We start from the raw sequence: 18,922 nt of genomic DNA on the forward strand, positions 1-18,922 counted from the left end.
TGACGTTAACTCCAAACGGAAAAGGGTGATACCTGCTACCTGTTGATAAGGCTCGTCACTGATTGGACACACGTTGGGCGCCGCCGCCGGACAAGGAACGTGAAAACAGCATTTACTTCCTGTTAGAAAGACAGACAGTGCATTCATACAATCAGGGACGATCCTCTCAGCAGCTACCGCCCTTTTCCGTTAGAAGTTTATATTGTTGTGTTTTCTTATTTGTCCTAATTTGTCGTTGTTATTTGCACTTCCATATGAGACACTGCCATGGTTGGTATGACTCTCACACGCCTTGTCATGGCTGAAGCACAAATCTCACAATACTGACACAAAACTCCAAACACATCCATCTACTAAGCCGCCACTGCACCATAGTGTCACTTGTTATGTGTCCACTGTGTCACGGTTGAGTCTATTTACAGCTTCAGACCCCCACAGTTGTGCTAAAATAATCAAACGCCAGTTTCCATGTGTGTCTGCTGTCACCGTGTCACAAACGTGTGAATGCTGAACTACTCACTCATTCTCTGCATCTGCCAGCGGTTGCTTTTTGGGGATTTTATTACAACTAATGAAGCACAACAACCCGCTCTTTTCTGTTGTATTACTTGTTTTAAAGGAATAGTTTCACATTTTGGGAAAGGAGAATTTGCTTTGTTGCAGAGTGTGAGGTGAGAAGATTGCCCCCACTGTGTTTTCTGAACGCTACATGTGATGGAAGAGCCAGGGTTAGGGTAGCGTAGCTTAGCATAAACAATATAAACATAAAAAACATCTAAAACCAAGAAAAGTGCATTCGAAGTTCAGTAATTAATGCTGCTTTCAAATAGTGGAGAAATTGTAATGAAGTATATATATTTTTTTAGAAGTGAAGGTAAAACAAAAATAGAAAGGCCGGCCCGTATGGAGCCTGAGAGGCGGAACTCAGGGCACATTATAAAATAGTGTCATTTTCACCGTACAGACATAAAAGTGCATTACATCGTCTCATCGAACTCATCTAACTCTCTTCCCAATAAGTTGAACTACTCCTTGAACATATCACCTCACCAGTGGTTTGTGAGTTTTATCAGGGCTGTTTGAGGGAAGTTGTATAATAACTTATTTCTTGGTATCCTCTCCTTTTTGTCTCTGAACCCAGCTGAGGACCCAGGAGGTGCTGCCAGAGTATGGCGTGCTGATCGCGGTTTCCTGAAGACCAGCGGAGCCACAATGGCCACAGCCATTCTGCGTCCAGCGACTAGAAAGCGCAGCAGCGAATGCCTGCTTTAGACTTTTGATAAGAACCAGCCTCAACGCTACCAGCTCTCTGACCTCTGTGCTCAAACAGCCAAGACCCCTCAAACTCCTCCCTGTTTCCCCCCCCCAACCTTTGCCATGAGAGTGCTTCCGTCCATCCCTCCCTCACTCCTCTGGGCAACACGTGCACAGCGCTATCTGCACCTCGAGCCTTACCTCTCACCCCCCCCTCCCCCAACTACCACCATGTATGATTGTCTATGAGTGATGCTGGCAGCAGTTTACCTCGTGTGTGTGTGTGACAGAAGAAGGTGTGTGAAATGTGCCTCTGATGGATTCAGTGACCTATGTCCTACTGATGGAGCTGGTTGAAGATGCTCTTAAGACGCAGATCTCAGTCACGATATATCTTTGTCGTGACCAGAATGTTTATGTTAATCATCGGAATTTAGGTTAGTGCCAAAAATAACCAACAGACAAAGAGTTTGCATTGGAGAATTTAAAGAAATCTTTTAACTGAAAATCTTTTATAAAATGATGTGTCTATAAGAGCATCCTCTCCTGACAGCAAGACAGCCTGTGGACAGACAAGTTGTTCATGCATGTTTGAAATGGCCTGCGGGGGAATTCTGCACACATGTACACACATATCTACATATGTGTGTGTGATTGAACACAGCTCACTCAAAGACAAAACACCCTCAACCACCACTGCCACAGAAATGTTTACCCCCCCCCCCCCCGGTGGCACTCCTACTAACAAGGACATCTTTTTTTTTTTTGCAAATGCAATGCAAAGAACAATGACGCCCACAATGTATCACAAGTCGACACAGTGGAGGAATGTAGAGGAGGTGGGCGATCACTGCTACGTAGTTCAAGTGTAGGAAGCTCATGAATGATATGTCAGCCAAGGGTTGTGAATAGTAGAAGAGAAAGCCAGAGGACGGTTCCATTTCAGTCACAGGACTCGGTCTTTAGCTCCTGACGGAGCTTTTTGGCACCAAAGCGCGGCTGTGAAAGAAAATAGTTGAGTTGAATTATTAAAATTCTTGAGGCCACTTTCTGTTCGGTTGGATGTGATTTCTACAAAGAGGTCAAAGTGCTCAAATGGAACCAGGCTAAACGCGTATTCAAGCTCCTCTGTAGGAGTTCTCATACGAGCATGTGCAATAATAACGTTGTTTCTTGAATGATCATGCTGCAGCAGGTTATTATTATTATTTCTTTGCCTGACACTGGATTATTAGTCACACTCATTATGATATTATGACACTATCAGTGTAATGACTGTACTTTTTTTTCTGGAGTGTTGATGCATGAAAGAGATTGATAAATGGAAAAAAAAAATATCTGAGCTATGGAACAGTGGATTGGCCATCCTTGCCGAAGTTTGAAATTTGAACTCTTATTTCACTTTGACTTGCCGTATCCATGTGAATGACGAACTGTCTAATGAAACTTTTTTTGAAGCGGATCTAGAGCCACGGTAACCGTTAACACGCGTGGTTTGATTTATTTTATCGAAATGTGCGACAATTTGGACCAAAACTTAACAGTGGATTTTTTCTGCTTGAGTCTTTATGGTCTTTCTTTTTAGTTCAGGCCGTCTTAACATTCCCATGGTAATGGCAATTTGGGTTATCAAGTTCTTATAGATGACAAACTTTGGCAGGGTACTGGTGCGATCGTTGTTCTGTAATTCACTCACTCCTATCACTTCAATTTCACATTTAGTTTGATGTGTTGTCTTGCTGTACATTTGCCATTTTATGCTGTAAATAACTTGCTTTTTCTGTATGAACCTTTGTTTTGTGTGAGTGTGCGTGTGTGCATGTGTGTGTGCCTGAGTGTGTGTGTGTGTGAAAAAACATCCAACATTTGCTTTTTGCAAAGTTGATCATCTGGGTAGCTGTGCAATAGCTTTATGTATTTTATTTTGATGTTAAACATCATTGTATTACACGTTTGCTACATTCACCCCCTGCGGTGTATGAGTCATATGCAGTGTGTGTTAGAGGATTGTGTCACTCTGACTCGATTAGTCACATAGATAGGAAATCATCAGCAAAGCCTTCATGACATGTCACAGTATTGTTCACAGATAACAAAGCTCTGGTTAATGTTGCTTCGCTTGCCTTTAAATTTAGCCCCAGAGCTTCTACAGCCTGCTCTCCGTGGTAGAAATGGCCTTGAACTAGTGCTTGTCTACCTGAAATCTGCCAATTTAGGTTTTATTTGCGCTCGAGTCCTCTGAAAAAGACAGAAGTTGCCAAGTATTTCAATAGTTTCATATTTCCTAACGAAATGAATGAAGTTAAAGGGAAATGTTTTAAAGATTTGTCTACTGTAAAAAAGAAACAGAAAAGCCAATGACTGGATCGATTGTGAAACACTGGATCCACAAAGCACCTTTTTAGAGCGTAAACAAAGCCTTATTGCTATTTAATAAGAAGGGAATCAAACGGCAGTTTGAAACGATGTATTGCTGGTCCTGAGTTGCGTATGTATATACTGCTTTTTGATTGGTGCAGCTTTTATGTGAGTGGAAAGCAGATTTTTCGGATTTTGTGTATAATGAACTAGAAAGCCGATGCAGGACTTATATGGATCCTGTCTCTGATGACAGTTAACAGCGTGTTGTGTTGGCACAAGTATTAGCAATGAAAGATTTTGGGAAAGAATGAATAAAACACTTAAAATCTTGTGTGGTTTCCTTTTGTTGAAGGCAGCTTCAATTCTTATGTAATGTTTGTTTTTTATTTTGATCTCTATCTGCAAGTAGATAAATGTTTGTATATATTTTGAGTAACTTGACACCAGGCTGTTGCACGTCTGGCCACACGCAGGAGTGATGTCACACCGTGAGGTGCAGTATTGCAGTATTAAGTTTATTTGTACAGCACATTTCAACAACAAGGCAATTCAAAGTGCTTTACATGAAATATAAAAGGCATCATGAAAAATTGTAAAAGCAACATAACACATTATAAAAAAACATTTCAAAAGAAATTAAGAGTTAAATACATAATAGAATAAATAGAATGAGAAATTAAAGTTAAAATAACAGTGCAGTGTAAGAAATATTTGATTTGATAAAAGGCCGTGGCAAACAGGAAGGACTTCAGCATTGATTTAAAAGAACTAAGATTTACAGCTGACCTCCAGGTCTCCGGGAGCCTGTTCCATAAATGTGGAGCATAGAAACTGAACACTGCTTCTCCATGTTTAGTTTTGACTCTGGGGACAGAAAGCAGATCTGTTCCAGACGACCTGAGGGGTCTGGATGGTTCATAACGTAGCAGGAGATCAATTACAATTCCTACGATGCCTAAGTTAGAATTTACAGCAGTTTACTTAGCAATCTAGTAGCAAAAAATTTGAGTTTGGATCGAAGTTAAATGCTTTACTCATCAAGAGTTGGCGGTGGACACATTTAGTTTTTATTTATATAACTTTTTTTGTCCCTACTGATGTTATTCTGCTAACCACCAAGCCCTGAGGCCGGTGACTTTAACATCCAGTCTGAGCTGAAGATGTAGCACTGCTTAGACAGTGTTCTATAATGTCGTCTTGTAAACAGCTGAAGCTTTTGTCAAGTGACAAATAAAGTGACCTGGATAAAGCCAGCTACTCCAGGTTTGAAACCATGTTTGGCAACAAAGAAAACATTCATCTTTAACTAGATTAACTAATTAAGATTAACTGTCCCCCAAATTTTTTTTTTTATAAAACTCTCTATGTATATATATATATATTGCTAACCCTAACCCTATATATTATATAAATATATATATTTGCAGGAATATTTCTTTAACACGATACAAAAATCGACACCATCTTTCAAGAGACATGTTTGGAAATTCCAGTTATAAAATACAGCTGAAATGAGTATAAGAGTATAAAAGATGTCAAAATGTTTTTTTTTTTAAAAACCCAAAATACATATAACATACAAGCATTAAGTCATAATACTAAACAGACTTGAAACTTATAATAGACTTGAAGCCAAAAGAGTTTTTAACCCAGAATATGAGCTTCTTACACTAGAAAGACAAACAGACAAGAGTTAGGACAAGCATGTCCTTTCTTTATTTGCAAACAAGTAAAACTCCATACAGTGGATGTTCACACTGGTTCTGCAAAGACTTTCAAAACATTCATGGAACAGTTGAAAAATTCAAGTTTTGGTTTTAGCCTTATATCCCCACTTCCATGGCGTTTGTCCATATACTCCCTCATCATATCATATAGCTGTCTGAAAAACTGGTTTGGACAAAACCTCATGGCTCAACATTCACAAAATACTTTCAGCGTCTAGTTGACCACCAGCAGAATTCTTGAAATGGTGTATCAACTGTGGGTATATACTGTTCTGTAAGTGCACACAATTAATAACACAACTGACAAGAGACAAACAGACGTTTAAAGCCCCCATACCTCAAAATACAGATGAGCTTCAAACAGTTACACACATGTGTGAGCAGGTTTTCACATCATTTAAACTCATGGTAGCTATTCATCCTCATAGCCCTGTTAAATGATCTGAAAATGTGCGTCAGGTCACATTTTGAGGTGTGTGTGGTCAACTTGACTGTGTACCAGAGCGCTGTATCCATGTACATTGCAGACATTCAATACATGCAAAGCAGCAAGTTGAAACTGTTTGTCTGTGTGTGACGATGCAGCAGATACATACAGTACAATTCTATTCGATAAGGAGAGCTTGGTACAGATGCACACACACACATGTAAAGCACTGCAAGTTCATCACATCTAAAAAGAAAAAGCACAAATGGGTTGGTATAGTCCAGAGAGTACGAGAGTCGTCTGCTGCATAGTTAGAAGCTTCTATCGACATGTTCACAGGATGGTAAAGTGCTAAAGACAGGCAGAGCGTGAATGCATGGCACATGGAATACCATCGCAGTTCAAGCTGTCTTTTGCAATACGTATACCGCGTATGTTGATATCACAATGGCGGTAAATTTTTGATTTATTGTGCAGCCCTAATTGACAACATCAGATACAACAGTATTATTGCACTTCATATTCAAACAAAACCAAATCTACTGCTCCTGTCAGCAGCTCAAACTCTTATCTTCCACATTACACATGCACTTTCCAACAGAAATGCCACATCAGTTTGTTAAAAACCTAACTGAATCAGCTGAAGGAGGATGTGTTGACACAACACTTACAAATCTAACTGTTGATCCACACAAGAAACACTCAAAATCCCTCAGTTACTGAGATCATTCATGAAACAGATCATCCACAGATCTTCTACCTGTCATGGTGGCATATGACATGGATGTGCACACCCAAAAAAACGTTTTACACATCAACATGCAAATAATCACGAGGTGCAGCAAAAACCTAAATGCACACAGTGATTTAGTCCGTCTCTTATCTGTCTGCAGTTATTACAGGTAAAAGCCACAGTATGGTTTTCATCTCTGTCTGAAACCCTACACACACACTGTGCTACTTTTGTTCAGAACCCTATGTAGCCAGAAGTGCAACCATTTTAAAAACCCAAGCCACAGCCACAGCCACAGCCACAGCCACTGGCCTTGAGCTCACCTGTAAACTTGTTTCAGCGCAGGATTTGGCTAAATGTGATGATAGAAAAAGAAAAACAGCAGAATACAAACAGGCTGCTTTCTAAAAAGACTGTGGTGCACCCAAGTTGCGGTTTAAATAGGCTTGTAAAGCAGAGAGGTGACGTATTTCTTCTTGTATCTGTGAGTCGCACTCAGCACCATCACTCCATCCTACATGGAGAGGAAAACAACAGACAGGCAAGCTGCCATTAGTGGGAAGAACACGAAGAAAATAGATGGAGAGTAAGAAGAAGTATTTCAGCTGTTTCTGCTAAACCTACCTTTATTGAGAGAGCATAAAGGTGATTTAGCATGACATGGTTGGGCTCAGGCAGCAGGGCGGGGTCACACTGACAAGGCAGAGAGGAGAGATTAAAATAAAATCAGGAAATGGTAAGTAACGACAACAAATAGGGAAATGGGGAGATGGGAGGTGTAGCAGTTGGAAAGTTGTAGATACTGACAGATATATTGGTGTCTTTGTTGAGTATGACTTCAAGGAGGTGAGGAGGGAGAATCGGCGGGGCTTTGAAATGCTCCTCTGGTCTGAAGCTGTACTGCTCCTGTCCGTATGGACCAGGAGGGGAGCTGGACAGATCTGTCAACACACAACAGACATATTCACACTATTATGACGAGGTTTCCATATTTCTTAAGACTTTTCCAAAGCTTTGATCATATTTACAGTTTACAGCTTACTGAAAAACAGTGGTAGAAGTAAAGCTGATAGCTGCTGGTCAGTGTACAAATACAACAAATAACCAATATAGCCAATATAGTGATGATGCCTGGGTTCAAGCCCATCTGTGCTCGACGTAAGGAAACAACAAGAAGGGATAAGCAGGTTTCAGGCTTGACAAAGCCGAGCAAAATCCCTTCAGGGAGTTTAATTCTATTTTAAGGAGTGATATTAATCACACACTTGTTTCATCATCACAAAGTCAGAGTCATACATTGCAGGGGGGAAATGTAGCAACATCTCTATATTTGCACAATCAATGTTTGCCATTCAATGAGGAGCCTGGATCTGCACTAATCTGGACCAGCAGTTCTTAAGGCTATTCAAATAGACGTTTCATACATTTTCAAACCATGCAGGTCCATATGTGTGACCTATATCAGAACATAATAAAATGCTTGTTTTTTCTATTGATGTTTTTCATGAGCTAAATGAGAGTCAGTATAAAGAGTGTGGATGCAAGCTGACCTGATGTGTCTGAGCACTCCAGAGAGTCAACCTGCAGGGCGTCAAACACCTCAAAGTCGGACTTCTTCACCTGGATCAGGTTGTTGATGGTGCCGAGCTGACTGGTTACCACAGGCTGCAAGGACAGAAATGTTCCCAGATGTTATGATCGGGCCTTGTATAATTATCATTCATAAAAACCTGCACACACTTCCCTGGATATTATAGAAAACTTAAAACACATTGGGTAAGAACTGAAGAGCTCCTATCCTTTCATATTTATGACAGCATAGATATTTGCAACATGTGGAACAGATCCCTTTGACATCAAAATGATGAGCGAAACAAGAAAAAGGAAGAACAATAAAATGATGTTTTACCTCTGAGGGATCATGGACCCATTGCCCATCTACGAAAAACTTGTACTGGTGTTCTCCTTCAGGCAGGTCCAGGATCGCAACAAAATCATTATGGCTTTGGAGAGAGGAAAAGTATTTAGGGTAGGGTTTGCTCTCAGTTAAAACAAGTGGATGTGTGGAGCAAAAACAATCCTGTTTACCTCTTATTTAGCGGTATCTTTGTGTTCCAGTTATTAAAGGAACCAGCTATGTAGACATCCTTCCCTCCCCCTGCCCATCGGATCACAGTGGGTCGAGACTGAGGACCAGTCTTCACCAGGTCATCCAGATCTGGGGTCAATTCTTTCTCTCCTGATGCCTGAAAGCAAATAATGCAAATATTATGTTAAGATGTTTTCAAACCTAACTAATGGCTTTGAAACCTTAAATTGGTTTATGGAGAACAAACAAGGTTCTGCATAACAATCTGTATTTCTCTATTTTTCCAGCAGTACCTTGGACTCAGGCCCATGGGTGTTGAAGATGTTCGGGTCGTCTGTGCTGTCCACCATCTTGCTGCTGGGTTCATGGTCTTTGTGGCTGCCACTGCTGTCGGAGCGATGGGATTTGGCTCCATGGCGATCTCCAGACACCCTGTCACTTGTGTTGCCCATGATGCCTCGCTAATTCAAATGCTGCTGGAAAGAAAAGCTCATTACACACACTCATAGATACCAGTCCCATAGATATGCTTGATTTTTTTTCCATTAAGATCCCTTAAAAATTCCCTGGGATATAAGTGAAAATGTCAAAATAAAAATGACCCATCGTGCAATGTTAAAGAAAGGGGAAACAAAAGTCCTGGATCTGCCCCCTGTTCCGAATTTGCAGAAAAATCTATTAATCAGCTCTTTCCTGACCCATTTCACATCCTTCCACCAAGTTTCCCTGTAATCCGTCAAATAGTTTTTGCGTAATCTTACTTACAAAGAAACAAACGGGTGAAAACATAATCTCCTTGGTGGAGGAAACATGGAAGCTAATTAAAACAACACAGGCTGTTAAATAGAATCTGCAGTAAACAATATAATAGCTGGTGTTAAATGCATGTTTGAATGCTTTGCAACTTCAGTGAAGCTGATGCGGAAAATTGACAACAATTTGTGTCACTGGTGATGAATCTTAATAAAGCCTCAAGATCTGTTGTTTCCATAAATCTTTGCTTCATGCAAGATCAGTCATATCAAAGCAGAACATTGATATTCAAGCTGATTCTCAATATGAAAATCAATTACACTGACTAACGACTGGCCCCACTTTGACCTCGAGTGTATAATCGTTGCAATATAATGATAATTATAACAACAAGAAATGTCCAATTTAACGTGAAAACTAACAACTTAAAAACAAGGAACGAGAACCAGTTTCCAGAGATGTACACTGTGAACACAATGAGTTGGGTTCAGCCACAGGACTGAAGGCTTCTCCAGGAGCTAAAAGGTTTAACAACAGACCAGACAGATAAGACATGAGTTAAGAAACTGTGAGTGTCCTGAAGCTGTGATCCTGAACTTGCCTGAACAGGTCAAACAACAACAACAACAACAACAACAAGCACACAACATTATCACAAACACACACAGACCTGCACAAGCAACAAGTTTCCTCACACAGTCTGACCTGTGGTGAAGAGCGGACATGTAACCTACCGCGGTGTCACCCCTCTGCCTGCGCCCGCTGAAGATTACTGGGGGAATATTTTTAGCTGCTGCTGTCAGCTAAGCTAGCAGCTAGCTGTCACTATGTAGCGGCTAGCAAGCTAACGGTGCTAATTGTTCACAACGTCGGGTTTGAGGTGGAAAGTAACGCGAGGAAAAGTGGCCGCGTTCGTGGTGTAGACACCGAGGAGTGAGCGGACAAACTCACCGACAGCAGCTGCTGATCTCTCGCAGGTTGTTCTGGGCTCAGGGTCCAACACCTCCTCCTCTTACTCCTCCTCCTCTTCCTCTTCCTCACAACAACTGCTGCAGCCCGTCGGTGCCCCGGCTGTCTACGGCGAGCGGCGAGGACCAGAAAAGAGCTCCACGTGGTTGTTGCCAGGAGAGAGAAGGACAAACTTTGTAAACATCACAGGGAGGGAAACTGAAGGTCATTTACAGACACTGTCATCCAGATGCTGTACAGATAGACTGAGATTACAGCACTCAAGGGAATTATGAATTAAGAATTAAGACTTTAGAGCTGCAGTGTTCTTGACTCTGGGAGCATTTAAGAGGGGTCCAACTGGAATATGTATACAAATGTTAATAAAATGTATCGCTTTGTCTATAGTCCTAATCAAGTGTGTTTTAATAGTAGTGGGGTGGATATTTGTCTACACTGATAAACACTGGGTTACACTGGGTTGCCTTTGGAGCTCACTTTCCTCAAAGTGTTGTGATTCGGCTCCTGCAGGACTGTGTCTCCTCAAAGTATAGATTTCTCTTTTTTAGTCAGTGAGATTAGACATGAAGACATGGTACAAATGAAGAAAGTCTCTCATTTAAGCCTGTCAACTCTACATTTAAATCTATAACCCCTTGGTCAGTCCTGTTTTTGAAAATTGCTATAAAGTTTCTTCTTCCTCATCTTTTCTTATAATTATTGTGTTGTACTATATTGACCTAAACCCAAAGGACATGGTATTTGTTATGCATCTATGTTGTGCAGAATTAGTTATCTGCACAACAATATTCATTTATTGAGTTATATTAATTAATTAAATTTGTTTTTACTCCTAAATCTGATTTAGAATAAAGTTAAGCAATTTATATTAATATAATCCAAAACACCAACTTACAAATGCAAAGCTGGTGGAATTTTCTCAGTATTAGCTCTTCAACTGAGTTAATTCTATATCAGCTTTCTCTATTTTTTATTGCTGCTTGTGTTTTAGTCAAGCCTGCAGTATACATTTGTTTAATCTTTAAGGTAGGATGCAGATTGATGTCTAATACCCGGAATACTAGTATAACAAAGGACAAATCATTTTAAGGGTTTAGATACGATGAAGCTCTGGTTTGCTTCCAGTATCTTCTGATGACACACACAATAAACCACTATCATACCACTTGTTCCATGTGTTTTGTCTTTATTTACCAGTGGGTGGCGCTGTCCACACACCTCAGTCAGTACGATCTCAATCATCTTCAAACCAGACATCACTGAACCATTGTTCTACATTCAGCCTTCCATCAAAGTCCCTATAAACTTCTCTGTGAAGTTTCCACAAGTTCAGGACAATTTAATGACTTGAAAACATAAAAGACAAAATGCTTTGATTGTCATCAACCACGGTGAATATAAACTTCCCAAAGTGTGACAGAAAAATGAAGGAAATGTTAAATGTAACAGGAACCTATAATAGGTGTGTATTTGGTGTGAGGGTCTAAATGTGTCGAAATGAAAAATAATACAAGACAAACGCTCCTCGCAAGCTTTTCAGTCCAATAGCAAAATATCAGTGTTTTCTTTCAAATGCTGCCATGTTGCATAACCATCATTACACCCCATAAATTAACATGACTACAAGATACTGTATAAATATATATGTACACAGATATACAGACATACAGTATTTTAATATATAAAATAAAATAAAAAACATGGCCTGTGGATAAAGGGCTTTTGACACAAGGTGTATGTGTCTTCTAACACACACACCCCACAGTATTCCAGTGTAGTAATAATTTTTCAGGGAAAATTATATTTTGCTGACAGCGGCTGATTGGAGCACCGTTTGTTCGGAGCTGTCACAGGGGCAGATGTTGACAACTTGGAAGTGTTAAAGTGTAAGGGTTAAAATACCTCTAAAAATGTAAACTGGCATTGTATCATTTTTACTATTAATGAGTTGAAAACAGACATTAATCCTGCTGTGTAGTCTCATGGGATTAGCTCCACCTTTCTCCAGAGAAAATGTTTCCTTTGTTAAGACGCTGAGTCCCACTCAATAATCACCTTTCATGCATATTTCATGTACAGTTCTTTCTGCTTCTCAAGTATTGTTTTGGTGAGTGTATAAATGTGGGGAGTCTGTCATGTGTGACAGCAGGATAAAAATCAAAGCATGCTCTCCACAATCGATTAATGCTTTAGCTACTGACAGACAACCCTGGGATACATGCGGTTTTCCATCCGCTGGGCTCCTGTGCCAGCTGAGGAAGTCATGCTCTGTATGTTTCATGTCCATCTGTCTTCTTGGAGTTATTCCAGACATTTGTCAGGTCTGACAAATACAGTAAAGGTTCCTCTTCTTGGATTTGCTCGCACGGTCATTTGGAGATCCCTAAGCCAGTCTTCATGTATTCGTAAACCACATAGCTAATGCTGACAGCAGGAATTACTTTCATGAAGTTTGGCAGGATGCCCCGGTAGAGTCCGAAAAAGCCTTCTTCGGCTATGATCCTCTTTACTAGGGAACTCATGGCCGGCTGGTCTGATGAGTCCAGAGACGCTGTAAGGAAACATTCAGTCAGGGAGTCAGTGTACTATCCAGAAGAGCACGTTTTATTTGTGTGTCCTGAGCATGAGACAGCTGTACTAAGGGAGCGAGTGTGCCCATTGGTGGGGGTAAAATAAATAGTTCAAAATATAAAACTATTATATATTAATGTCAGTAAACTGGCCATGCACACGCTGCTGTTTGTTGGATTGTGTTGTTCTTGCACCCAATTCTCAAGTGTGCTGTATGTTGTATTGGTGTCTGTGGTTACGTTAATATTGCTGCTGCTACGTCAGTTGCGTACCTTAGGGCGTGGGTGGTATTCACTATAGGTAGTTGATAGAAATTTTACAAGGCCATTATAAAATCATTTGGTGCAGCTCAACAAGACATTAATAGAATATTTATAAAAATGTCCATAAAAATATTGTATAAAAACACAGATAAAATATCTAATCTTTTTTGCACTCCCAGATGTTTTTGAAATGACGAATTCAGATTCCCTCATGTGGCTTTTTTTTGTCATTTAGGAGCCAATATAGCCTTGGAAATCGTCTGTGTGGAGTAAATATGTCCAAAATAGCTTTTAACTAGTCTAGTCTAGCTGTTATCAAATGTCAGACTCAGTTTACCTTGTGCCTGCATCCGTGTGCGTATGAGTGCGAGCGGGTAGCTAGCCAGCTGGCCACAGGTGCTGGAGATGGTCCCGCAGCCCAGCAACACAAGAATTCCAGGGTTAGCCGAGTCTTTGGGGTGGTACGACAACCAAGTGTTCTTTAGACTCTGAGGCACAGGAGAGAGTGGAGAGTGTACATCAGCATAACACAAAAATCTATTTCTCTGATTGACTTTAATGTAACCCTGCAATCGGAGATGAATTACTTTATTGAGCATATAAATTAGTTAATCTAACAGAGTGCACTCAAGGGGAAGACTGCATACCTCATAAACAGCGAGGTCTATCCCGGCGTAAGGAATGATGCCCAGTAGGTTTGGAATGTAGCCCTTGTAGAAAGCTTTGACACCCTCCTTCCTCAGGATCTTCTTGGCACAATCAAACACTCCTGCAAACTGGCCGGTCTTTCTCAGCGTCAGTCGAGTTTTCAATACCTTAATTGTACAAACAGAAGAAAATCGGAGGCCCTCTGTGTCCGTGTGAATGCTTCTGATTTGGGAGGGATTTTAAAAGTTTGTGGGGGGAGGGGTTGTGGTGTATTTAGTTAACATGGATCATTTTGACACGTGTGTAAAACATAATGACAGGTTTACAGCTAGCGGCGCCTGGTTTCTGGACTCTCAGACTCCCTAAGTGTTATTACAATATGTTACTTGTTAGTTATCTCTTCCTGAGAATGCTCTTTGACCTGTTAGATGGAGAGGTTCCCATCTTCAAGTGGGAAGCATGTTTCGAATTAGATGCCCCTATGTATGATGTCATTTTATCTCTAGTTTTGGGCGTAAAAACAAGTTCCCTATATGAATGCTTGTCCGGCACCGGCGACTCAGACTTCTGAATTGGCCGAGAACGTCTCCGGGTGTGCCGGTACCCGTCCTGACCTGTAACTTCTGTGTAATAAACCTTATTATACAAGCAAGAACGGTGTCCGCGGAGATTCCTTCATCATCATCTTCAACATCACTGCTGCTTAAATATACGACAGGGTTTAACGAATTCCATGAATGAGGCTGTTTGCTGAGTCAATGATGCGATGATGCAACAGTTGTCTTACCTCCATTGGGTAGATGACTGTCTGTGCTGTGGCCCCAGCCATAGAGCCGGCCATGAACCTCTTGTGTGTCTCAATCTTTTGGCCTTCTGTTGATAACAATTTCTTATACTGAAAAGAAAACACAAGTCAAGAAATGCCAATTAATTGTTTTGCGTGTGTAATCAATAACATCAAATGTTGTTTTCGCTTACTTGCTCATATGCCGTAAATTTGATTGCTGTCTCGGGTGCAATCTTTAAGACATTGATTCCATTTCCCCTCCACAGTGACGACGGACCTCCTTCTTTTATCATCTGTTTGAAGCCTCCCACCAGACTTATCGTGTTGCTCTTAGAAGAGTGAACCTGCAGTGCAAAAATACAACATTTACATGACATTTGCATGTGCGTCCACTGATGGAGAGAATGCGTTTGACCACAGTTTTTTTTGTTTGTCGGTCTATAAGTAAACAGGATTAAGCAAAAACTAGAAATAGGATTAGCAGGAAACTTGGGGGAAGGGTGCAGAATTGGTCAGAAAATAAGTTTATTAAACTCTTCAGATCAGGGGTCAGATCCAGGGGTTTCTTAACATTACGATTTGGGCATTTTTCTATATTTTTGTTGAATTCTCAGAGAATAATTAATTGATAGACGTTTAGGGAACTGATAATCATGTGTGTAATTTGGTGGAGATCCAAATTAAAATCTGGATCTAGTCAATTTAAATGTGGTTTCACAAGGGGACTGTTGGGTCCTGGCAGGTGAAAGCACTCTACTGAGTGTTTGTCATGTTTTTAATATAATTTTACCTGCATGAAGACTTTCATCCTGTCCAAAGGGGCGGTACCGGTGCGAGAGATGGCGCCCGCCACAGCACCAGCTGAAAGCTGCTTCCACCAGTTTCCTGAGCTCTTTTCTTCCTCTGTGAATTCATCAGGGATGGTGAGACTGTCACCTATGTCCAGCACCTGGTAAACACAGAAGCATGTTGACTCACCACTAATAAACGTACACTGGTAGAGGTATAAACACATGTACCCGGTGTGATATGAGTTATTGGGCCTTCAAGAATGTATTTCTCAGGAATGTACACGTCACATAGCAACTCTTTGTGTGGTTGATGTGACAACACACATCACAAGCTAACTGAGCACTTCTCCTTTTGAGGTCTATTTTCACAGTGATGCAGCAATTGTTCTTTCAATATTACCAAATTGTGTCCTGGAGAGAGGACGTTAACAAAACCATGAATGTGAGTTTCAAGGCGGAAGACAAACATCAGGTCCACAACTCATTTTACACAAGTTTTAAAAAAAGGCCTAAGAGATTATGAGGAAACAGCTAAGAGGAACAGCTGTGGTTGTAACTCATTTTAACAAAAAAAAACTAATGAATTGAGCTTCTTATTCTTTGGCAAGCAGCGCTTGTGAAATCAGTATTACTGAGCCGCCTCAGCCCTCATTGGCATGCTTTAGCTGTCTCAGATAAACATACCCTGTGTTTTTCTATAAGCATAAAGGCATGGTGGCATTTGAATAAAAAGCTACAGAGAAACTAAAGGCTTTTAGTTATACGTCTCATGATGGTACAAGAATGCAGCTTCTGTCTTCTTTTGTTAGCAAAGTTGTCATGAATGTGGAATGCAGAAGACATTCCTTAACACTGTACATGTTCTATCAAGAAAAGCACTGTTTTGTCCTTGATTGAGCAAAAATATTTTGCAGCACAAGTGACACAACACATCTTTGCGTTAGAGGAGCGTTAGAGGAGCGAGCTGAGACATGCATAGACTGAGCATAGTGTTGTCACCTGATTGCTTTATGAGTGCAATAATTCAAAGCTACTGTCAAAATGTGGACAGCAGAGAAAATCTTTAAGATCTAACACAGGAGGACTCCACTACACGTGATTTATCCCACTGCAGTTCCCTGTGTGTTTATCTACAGAGGGTATTTAAGAGTGTTTGTGTGCCACATCCTGTACCGAGGAGTGTTTCCAGAAGCGAATGATCTCTTCCAGATTGTGTCCAGGGTAAAACAGGAAGTGCTCTCTCCACTCATTCCAGTCCACCATCATGGTGCCGTCAATATCCATACTATGAGGAAACACAGAGAAAGCTCTTAACCCGCGAACTGCTGACTTATTATGTTGTAATACCCTGGGAAAAGAACAACTGTGACCCAGATAAAGCCCCTACATGACACACAAGCAACATGTTACAGTGGGTATTAGTGGAACTCAAACCTCTGTAAGACTTTCAGTGCATCCTGTCTGCTGATGTCCATGCCCAGCTCTGCGAGGCTCTGCTGGATCTCTGAGGCATCAATCTTCCCTGTGGCAACATAAAAAAAATGAATATGTAGACACATGGCTTTGTAAACACGCCGACATATGTCAAGGTGTGTCTACTCAGTAATTTGTACTCTGAGGCAGCTCCTGCAGAAGACAAGTCACTCCCTGCTTGTGCTCACCATCGTTGTTTCTGTCCAAACTCTTGAACGTGAGCCTCAGCTTCTTCTCGTGCTCCTTCAGATATCTGGTGAACTCGCTGAAGTCCAGAGTCCCGTCTTGGTTTCGGTCACCGGACGAGACGATTTTCTGCAAAGACGAGATCAGATCGAGTTAACCATTTGCATCACAAAGTCGCGAATACAAGACCTGATCTGTCCAAACGTGCAAGCCAGGATCTGAAACTCCTGAAACTTCCGATGGCCCCTGGATCTATATTGTGTACCTGTGCAGCACCCTGGCGGAATATACCCATCGCCTTGAGGCCCGCTCGTAATTCCGCGACGTCCACCTTCCCATCGTTGTTGGTGTCGAGCTTATCGAACAGGTCCTGGTATGACCGCTTACTGTCGGCATCCCAGCACTGGGCGTTCAGTAGTAAAGACGTCCGCAACAGCTGATACATTGTGGGGTTTGGTGTGGAAGCAGCGTCCGGGCGAGTCATGCTGAGGTTATTAATCCATGTTGAAGCTCATGCATGAAACCTGCACAAATCCTGACACGAGCCCGTGGATCGCGGTGGAAATCGTGCGTAAAGTAGAGGGACTGTGTCAGTCAGACTGTCGCATGCAGAGGTGTGTGGTTCCGAAGCGAGTCAAGAGGATCCGCAGTGGTCGAGGGCGGAGCGAGGAAGGCGACGTAGCTGCGCGACGTTTACACCGGAAAAGCAGGAAAGACGGGGAAATAAAAAAAAGCGGGGGAATGATCCACATCGTGGATTAACCCTGAACATAATCCGGCTCGTGCTTCTGAATCATATGTCATCCTGCCATGGATCTGTGTGATGTGTTGTTGGTGATGCGTTGTGAAGGAGGCGTAATCTCTTCATCTGGGGGGACGTGTCACATTCACAACACACAGCATCATGTTTCAGACTGCTCAGTAACAGGGGCGATCGCTAGAGGGCGGTGTTTCATCGGGCAAGAGCGATGGTGTCCGGGCCACTGTATGAGGGGTCTCTGTTTGAGGGGTCTCTATATGAGTGGTCTCTCTCTCTCTGAGGGGTTTCTGTAAGAGGGGCCCCTGTATGAGTGGTCCCTGTATGAGGGTTCCCTGTATGAGGGTTCCCTGTATGAGGGGTCTCTGTATGAGGGTTCCCTGTATGAGTGGTCCCTGTATGAGGGGTCTCTGGGGCCTCAACAATCCAACAAACCTCCAACAAATGGATTGTGAATCTATATAACCGAGTCAGTCCTTCTATTCTATTCTATGCCGATAATGAAGAATTTAAAACCATAACCTTCACCTACTTTCAAACAAATGAATACCAGACTTTCACTTGTATTTGAGTCTTCAGAACAGTGTGGCAGCTTTAAGAAGGGCCCAATTGCTTCCAACATAAACTCCATAAAAATTCAATACTAAAAGATAATTAAATTGTAATACTCAGTATACAATAATTAATTACATAATATACTTGAGTATATAAGATTGACAATTATTGATGTGACACAACAAATAAACCAAGCATAAAAACTTCAAGATAAAAATTTAAAGTAGAAAAGGTTTAGGTGACTATAGGTTTATATCAATATATGTGACGTGTGTCAGTTGTTGTTTTTTAATTAACACTGTAAGATATGGTCATATATATGTTAAATTTGGTCCTTTTGCATCCCATTTCTTCTATGGCCACATCCCTGATGAATTATGGCCTTTTGCTTTCTCTATTTTCACCACTTCAGTCCTTTTTGTGGTCATAGGAATTAAGAATAATGTCCCTTCCTTATATTGACTCTTCACTGTAGTTTGTTGTCTAGTTGTCTAGTGATATAGAAAGTGGTGTGGTGGTTTTGAATGAGTGTCAGCCAGACTAACAGCAGTCATTGTTACAGTCGTGTCCTGGTAGTC

General features: G+C 41.2%; 3 protein-coding genes across 13 annotated transcripts in view; 1 reads left to right on the plus strand and 2 right to left on the minus strand.

Moving 5' to 3' along the window:
* The window catches only part of LOC117778730 (myomegalin-like), a 44,862-nt gene extending 40,918 nt beyond the window's left edge, over nucleotides 1–3,944 (plus strand). For 7 of the 8 annotated variants that reach the window (XM_034614495.1, XM_034614493.1, XM_034614489.1 and 4 more), the window contains 2 exons: nucleotides 1,142–1,878; nucleotides 1,919–3,944. In XM_034614495.1, the coding sequence (XP_034470386.1) occupies nucleotides 1,142–1,272 (131 nt within the window). In that variant the 3' untranslated portion in view covers nucleotides 1,273–1,878; nucleotides 1,919–3,944. Of the gene's footprint in view, nucleotides 1–1,141 lie in introns of all 8 variants that reach the window. The other variant, XM_034614488.1, reaches the window with a different exon arrangement.
* A 1,362-nt stretch (nucleotides 3,945–5,306) lies between these two features.
* prkab2 (protein kinase, AMP-activated, beta 2 non-catalytic subunit) lies at nucleotides 5,307–10,432 on the minus strand. Of its 4 annotated transcripts, none has more exons than XM_034614006.1 (8): nucleotides 10,296–10,432; nucleotides 8,885–9,064; nucleotides 8,591–8,748; nucleotides 8,412–8,505; nucleotides 8,053–8,167; nucleotides 7,310–7,443; nucleotides 7,127–7,195; nucleotides 5,307–7,016 (listed from the first exon to the last, which is right to left on the minus strand). In XM_034614006.1, exons 2-8 carry the CDS (start codon nucleotides 9,041–9,043, stop codon nucleotides 6,939–6,941), a joined length of 807 nt encoding a protein of 268 aa, XP_034469897.1. In that variant the 5' UTR covers nucleotides 9,044–9,064; nucleotides 10,296–10,432; the 3' UTR covers nucleotides 5,307–6,938. The 4 variants fall into 4 exon arrangements, with proteins under 4 accessions (XP_034469897.1, XP_034469898.1, XP_034469899.1 ...); XM_034614007.1 differs by having other exon boundaries at nucleotides 8,885–9,067; nucleotides 10,296–10,408; XM_034614008.1 differs by having other exon boundaries at nucleotides 10,079–10,299.
* A 686-nt stretch (nucleotides 10,433–11,118) lies between these two features.
* On the minus strand, nucleotides 11,119–17,905 carry LOC117778634 (calcium-binding mitochondrial carrier protein SCaMC-1-like). Its single transcript, XM_034614347.1, has 10 exons — nucleotides 17,298–17,905; nucleotides 17,035–17,161; nucleotides 16,808–16,895; nucleotides 16,547–16,658; nucleotides 15,373–15,531; nucleotides 14,774–14,926; nucleotides 14,583–14,690; nucleotides 13,795–13,962; nucleotides 13,485–13,635; nucleotides 11,119–12,864 (listed from the first exon to the last, which is right to left on the minus strand). The coding sequence occupies exons 1-10, from the start codon at nucleotides 17,514–17,516 to the stop codon at nucleotides 12,683–12,685; spliced, it is 1,467 nt and encodes a 488-aa protein (XP_034470238.1). The 5' UTR covers nucleotides 17,517–17,905; the 3' UTR covers nucleotides 11,119–12,682.
* Between the last annotated feature and the right edge of the window lie 1,017 nt (nucleotides 17,906–18,922).

Source organism: Hippoglossus hippoglossus, chromosome 17 (genome assembly GCF_009819705.1).
Source record: "Hippoglossus hippoglossus isolate fHipHip1 chromosome 17, fHipHip1.pri, whole genome shotgun sequence".
Taxonomy (NCBI): Eukaryota; Metazoa; Chordata; class Actinopteri; order Pleuronectiformes; family Pleuronectidae; genus Hippoglossus; species Hippoglossus hippoglossus.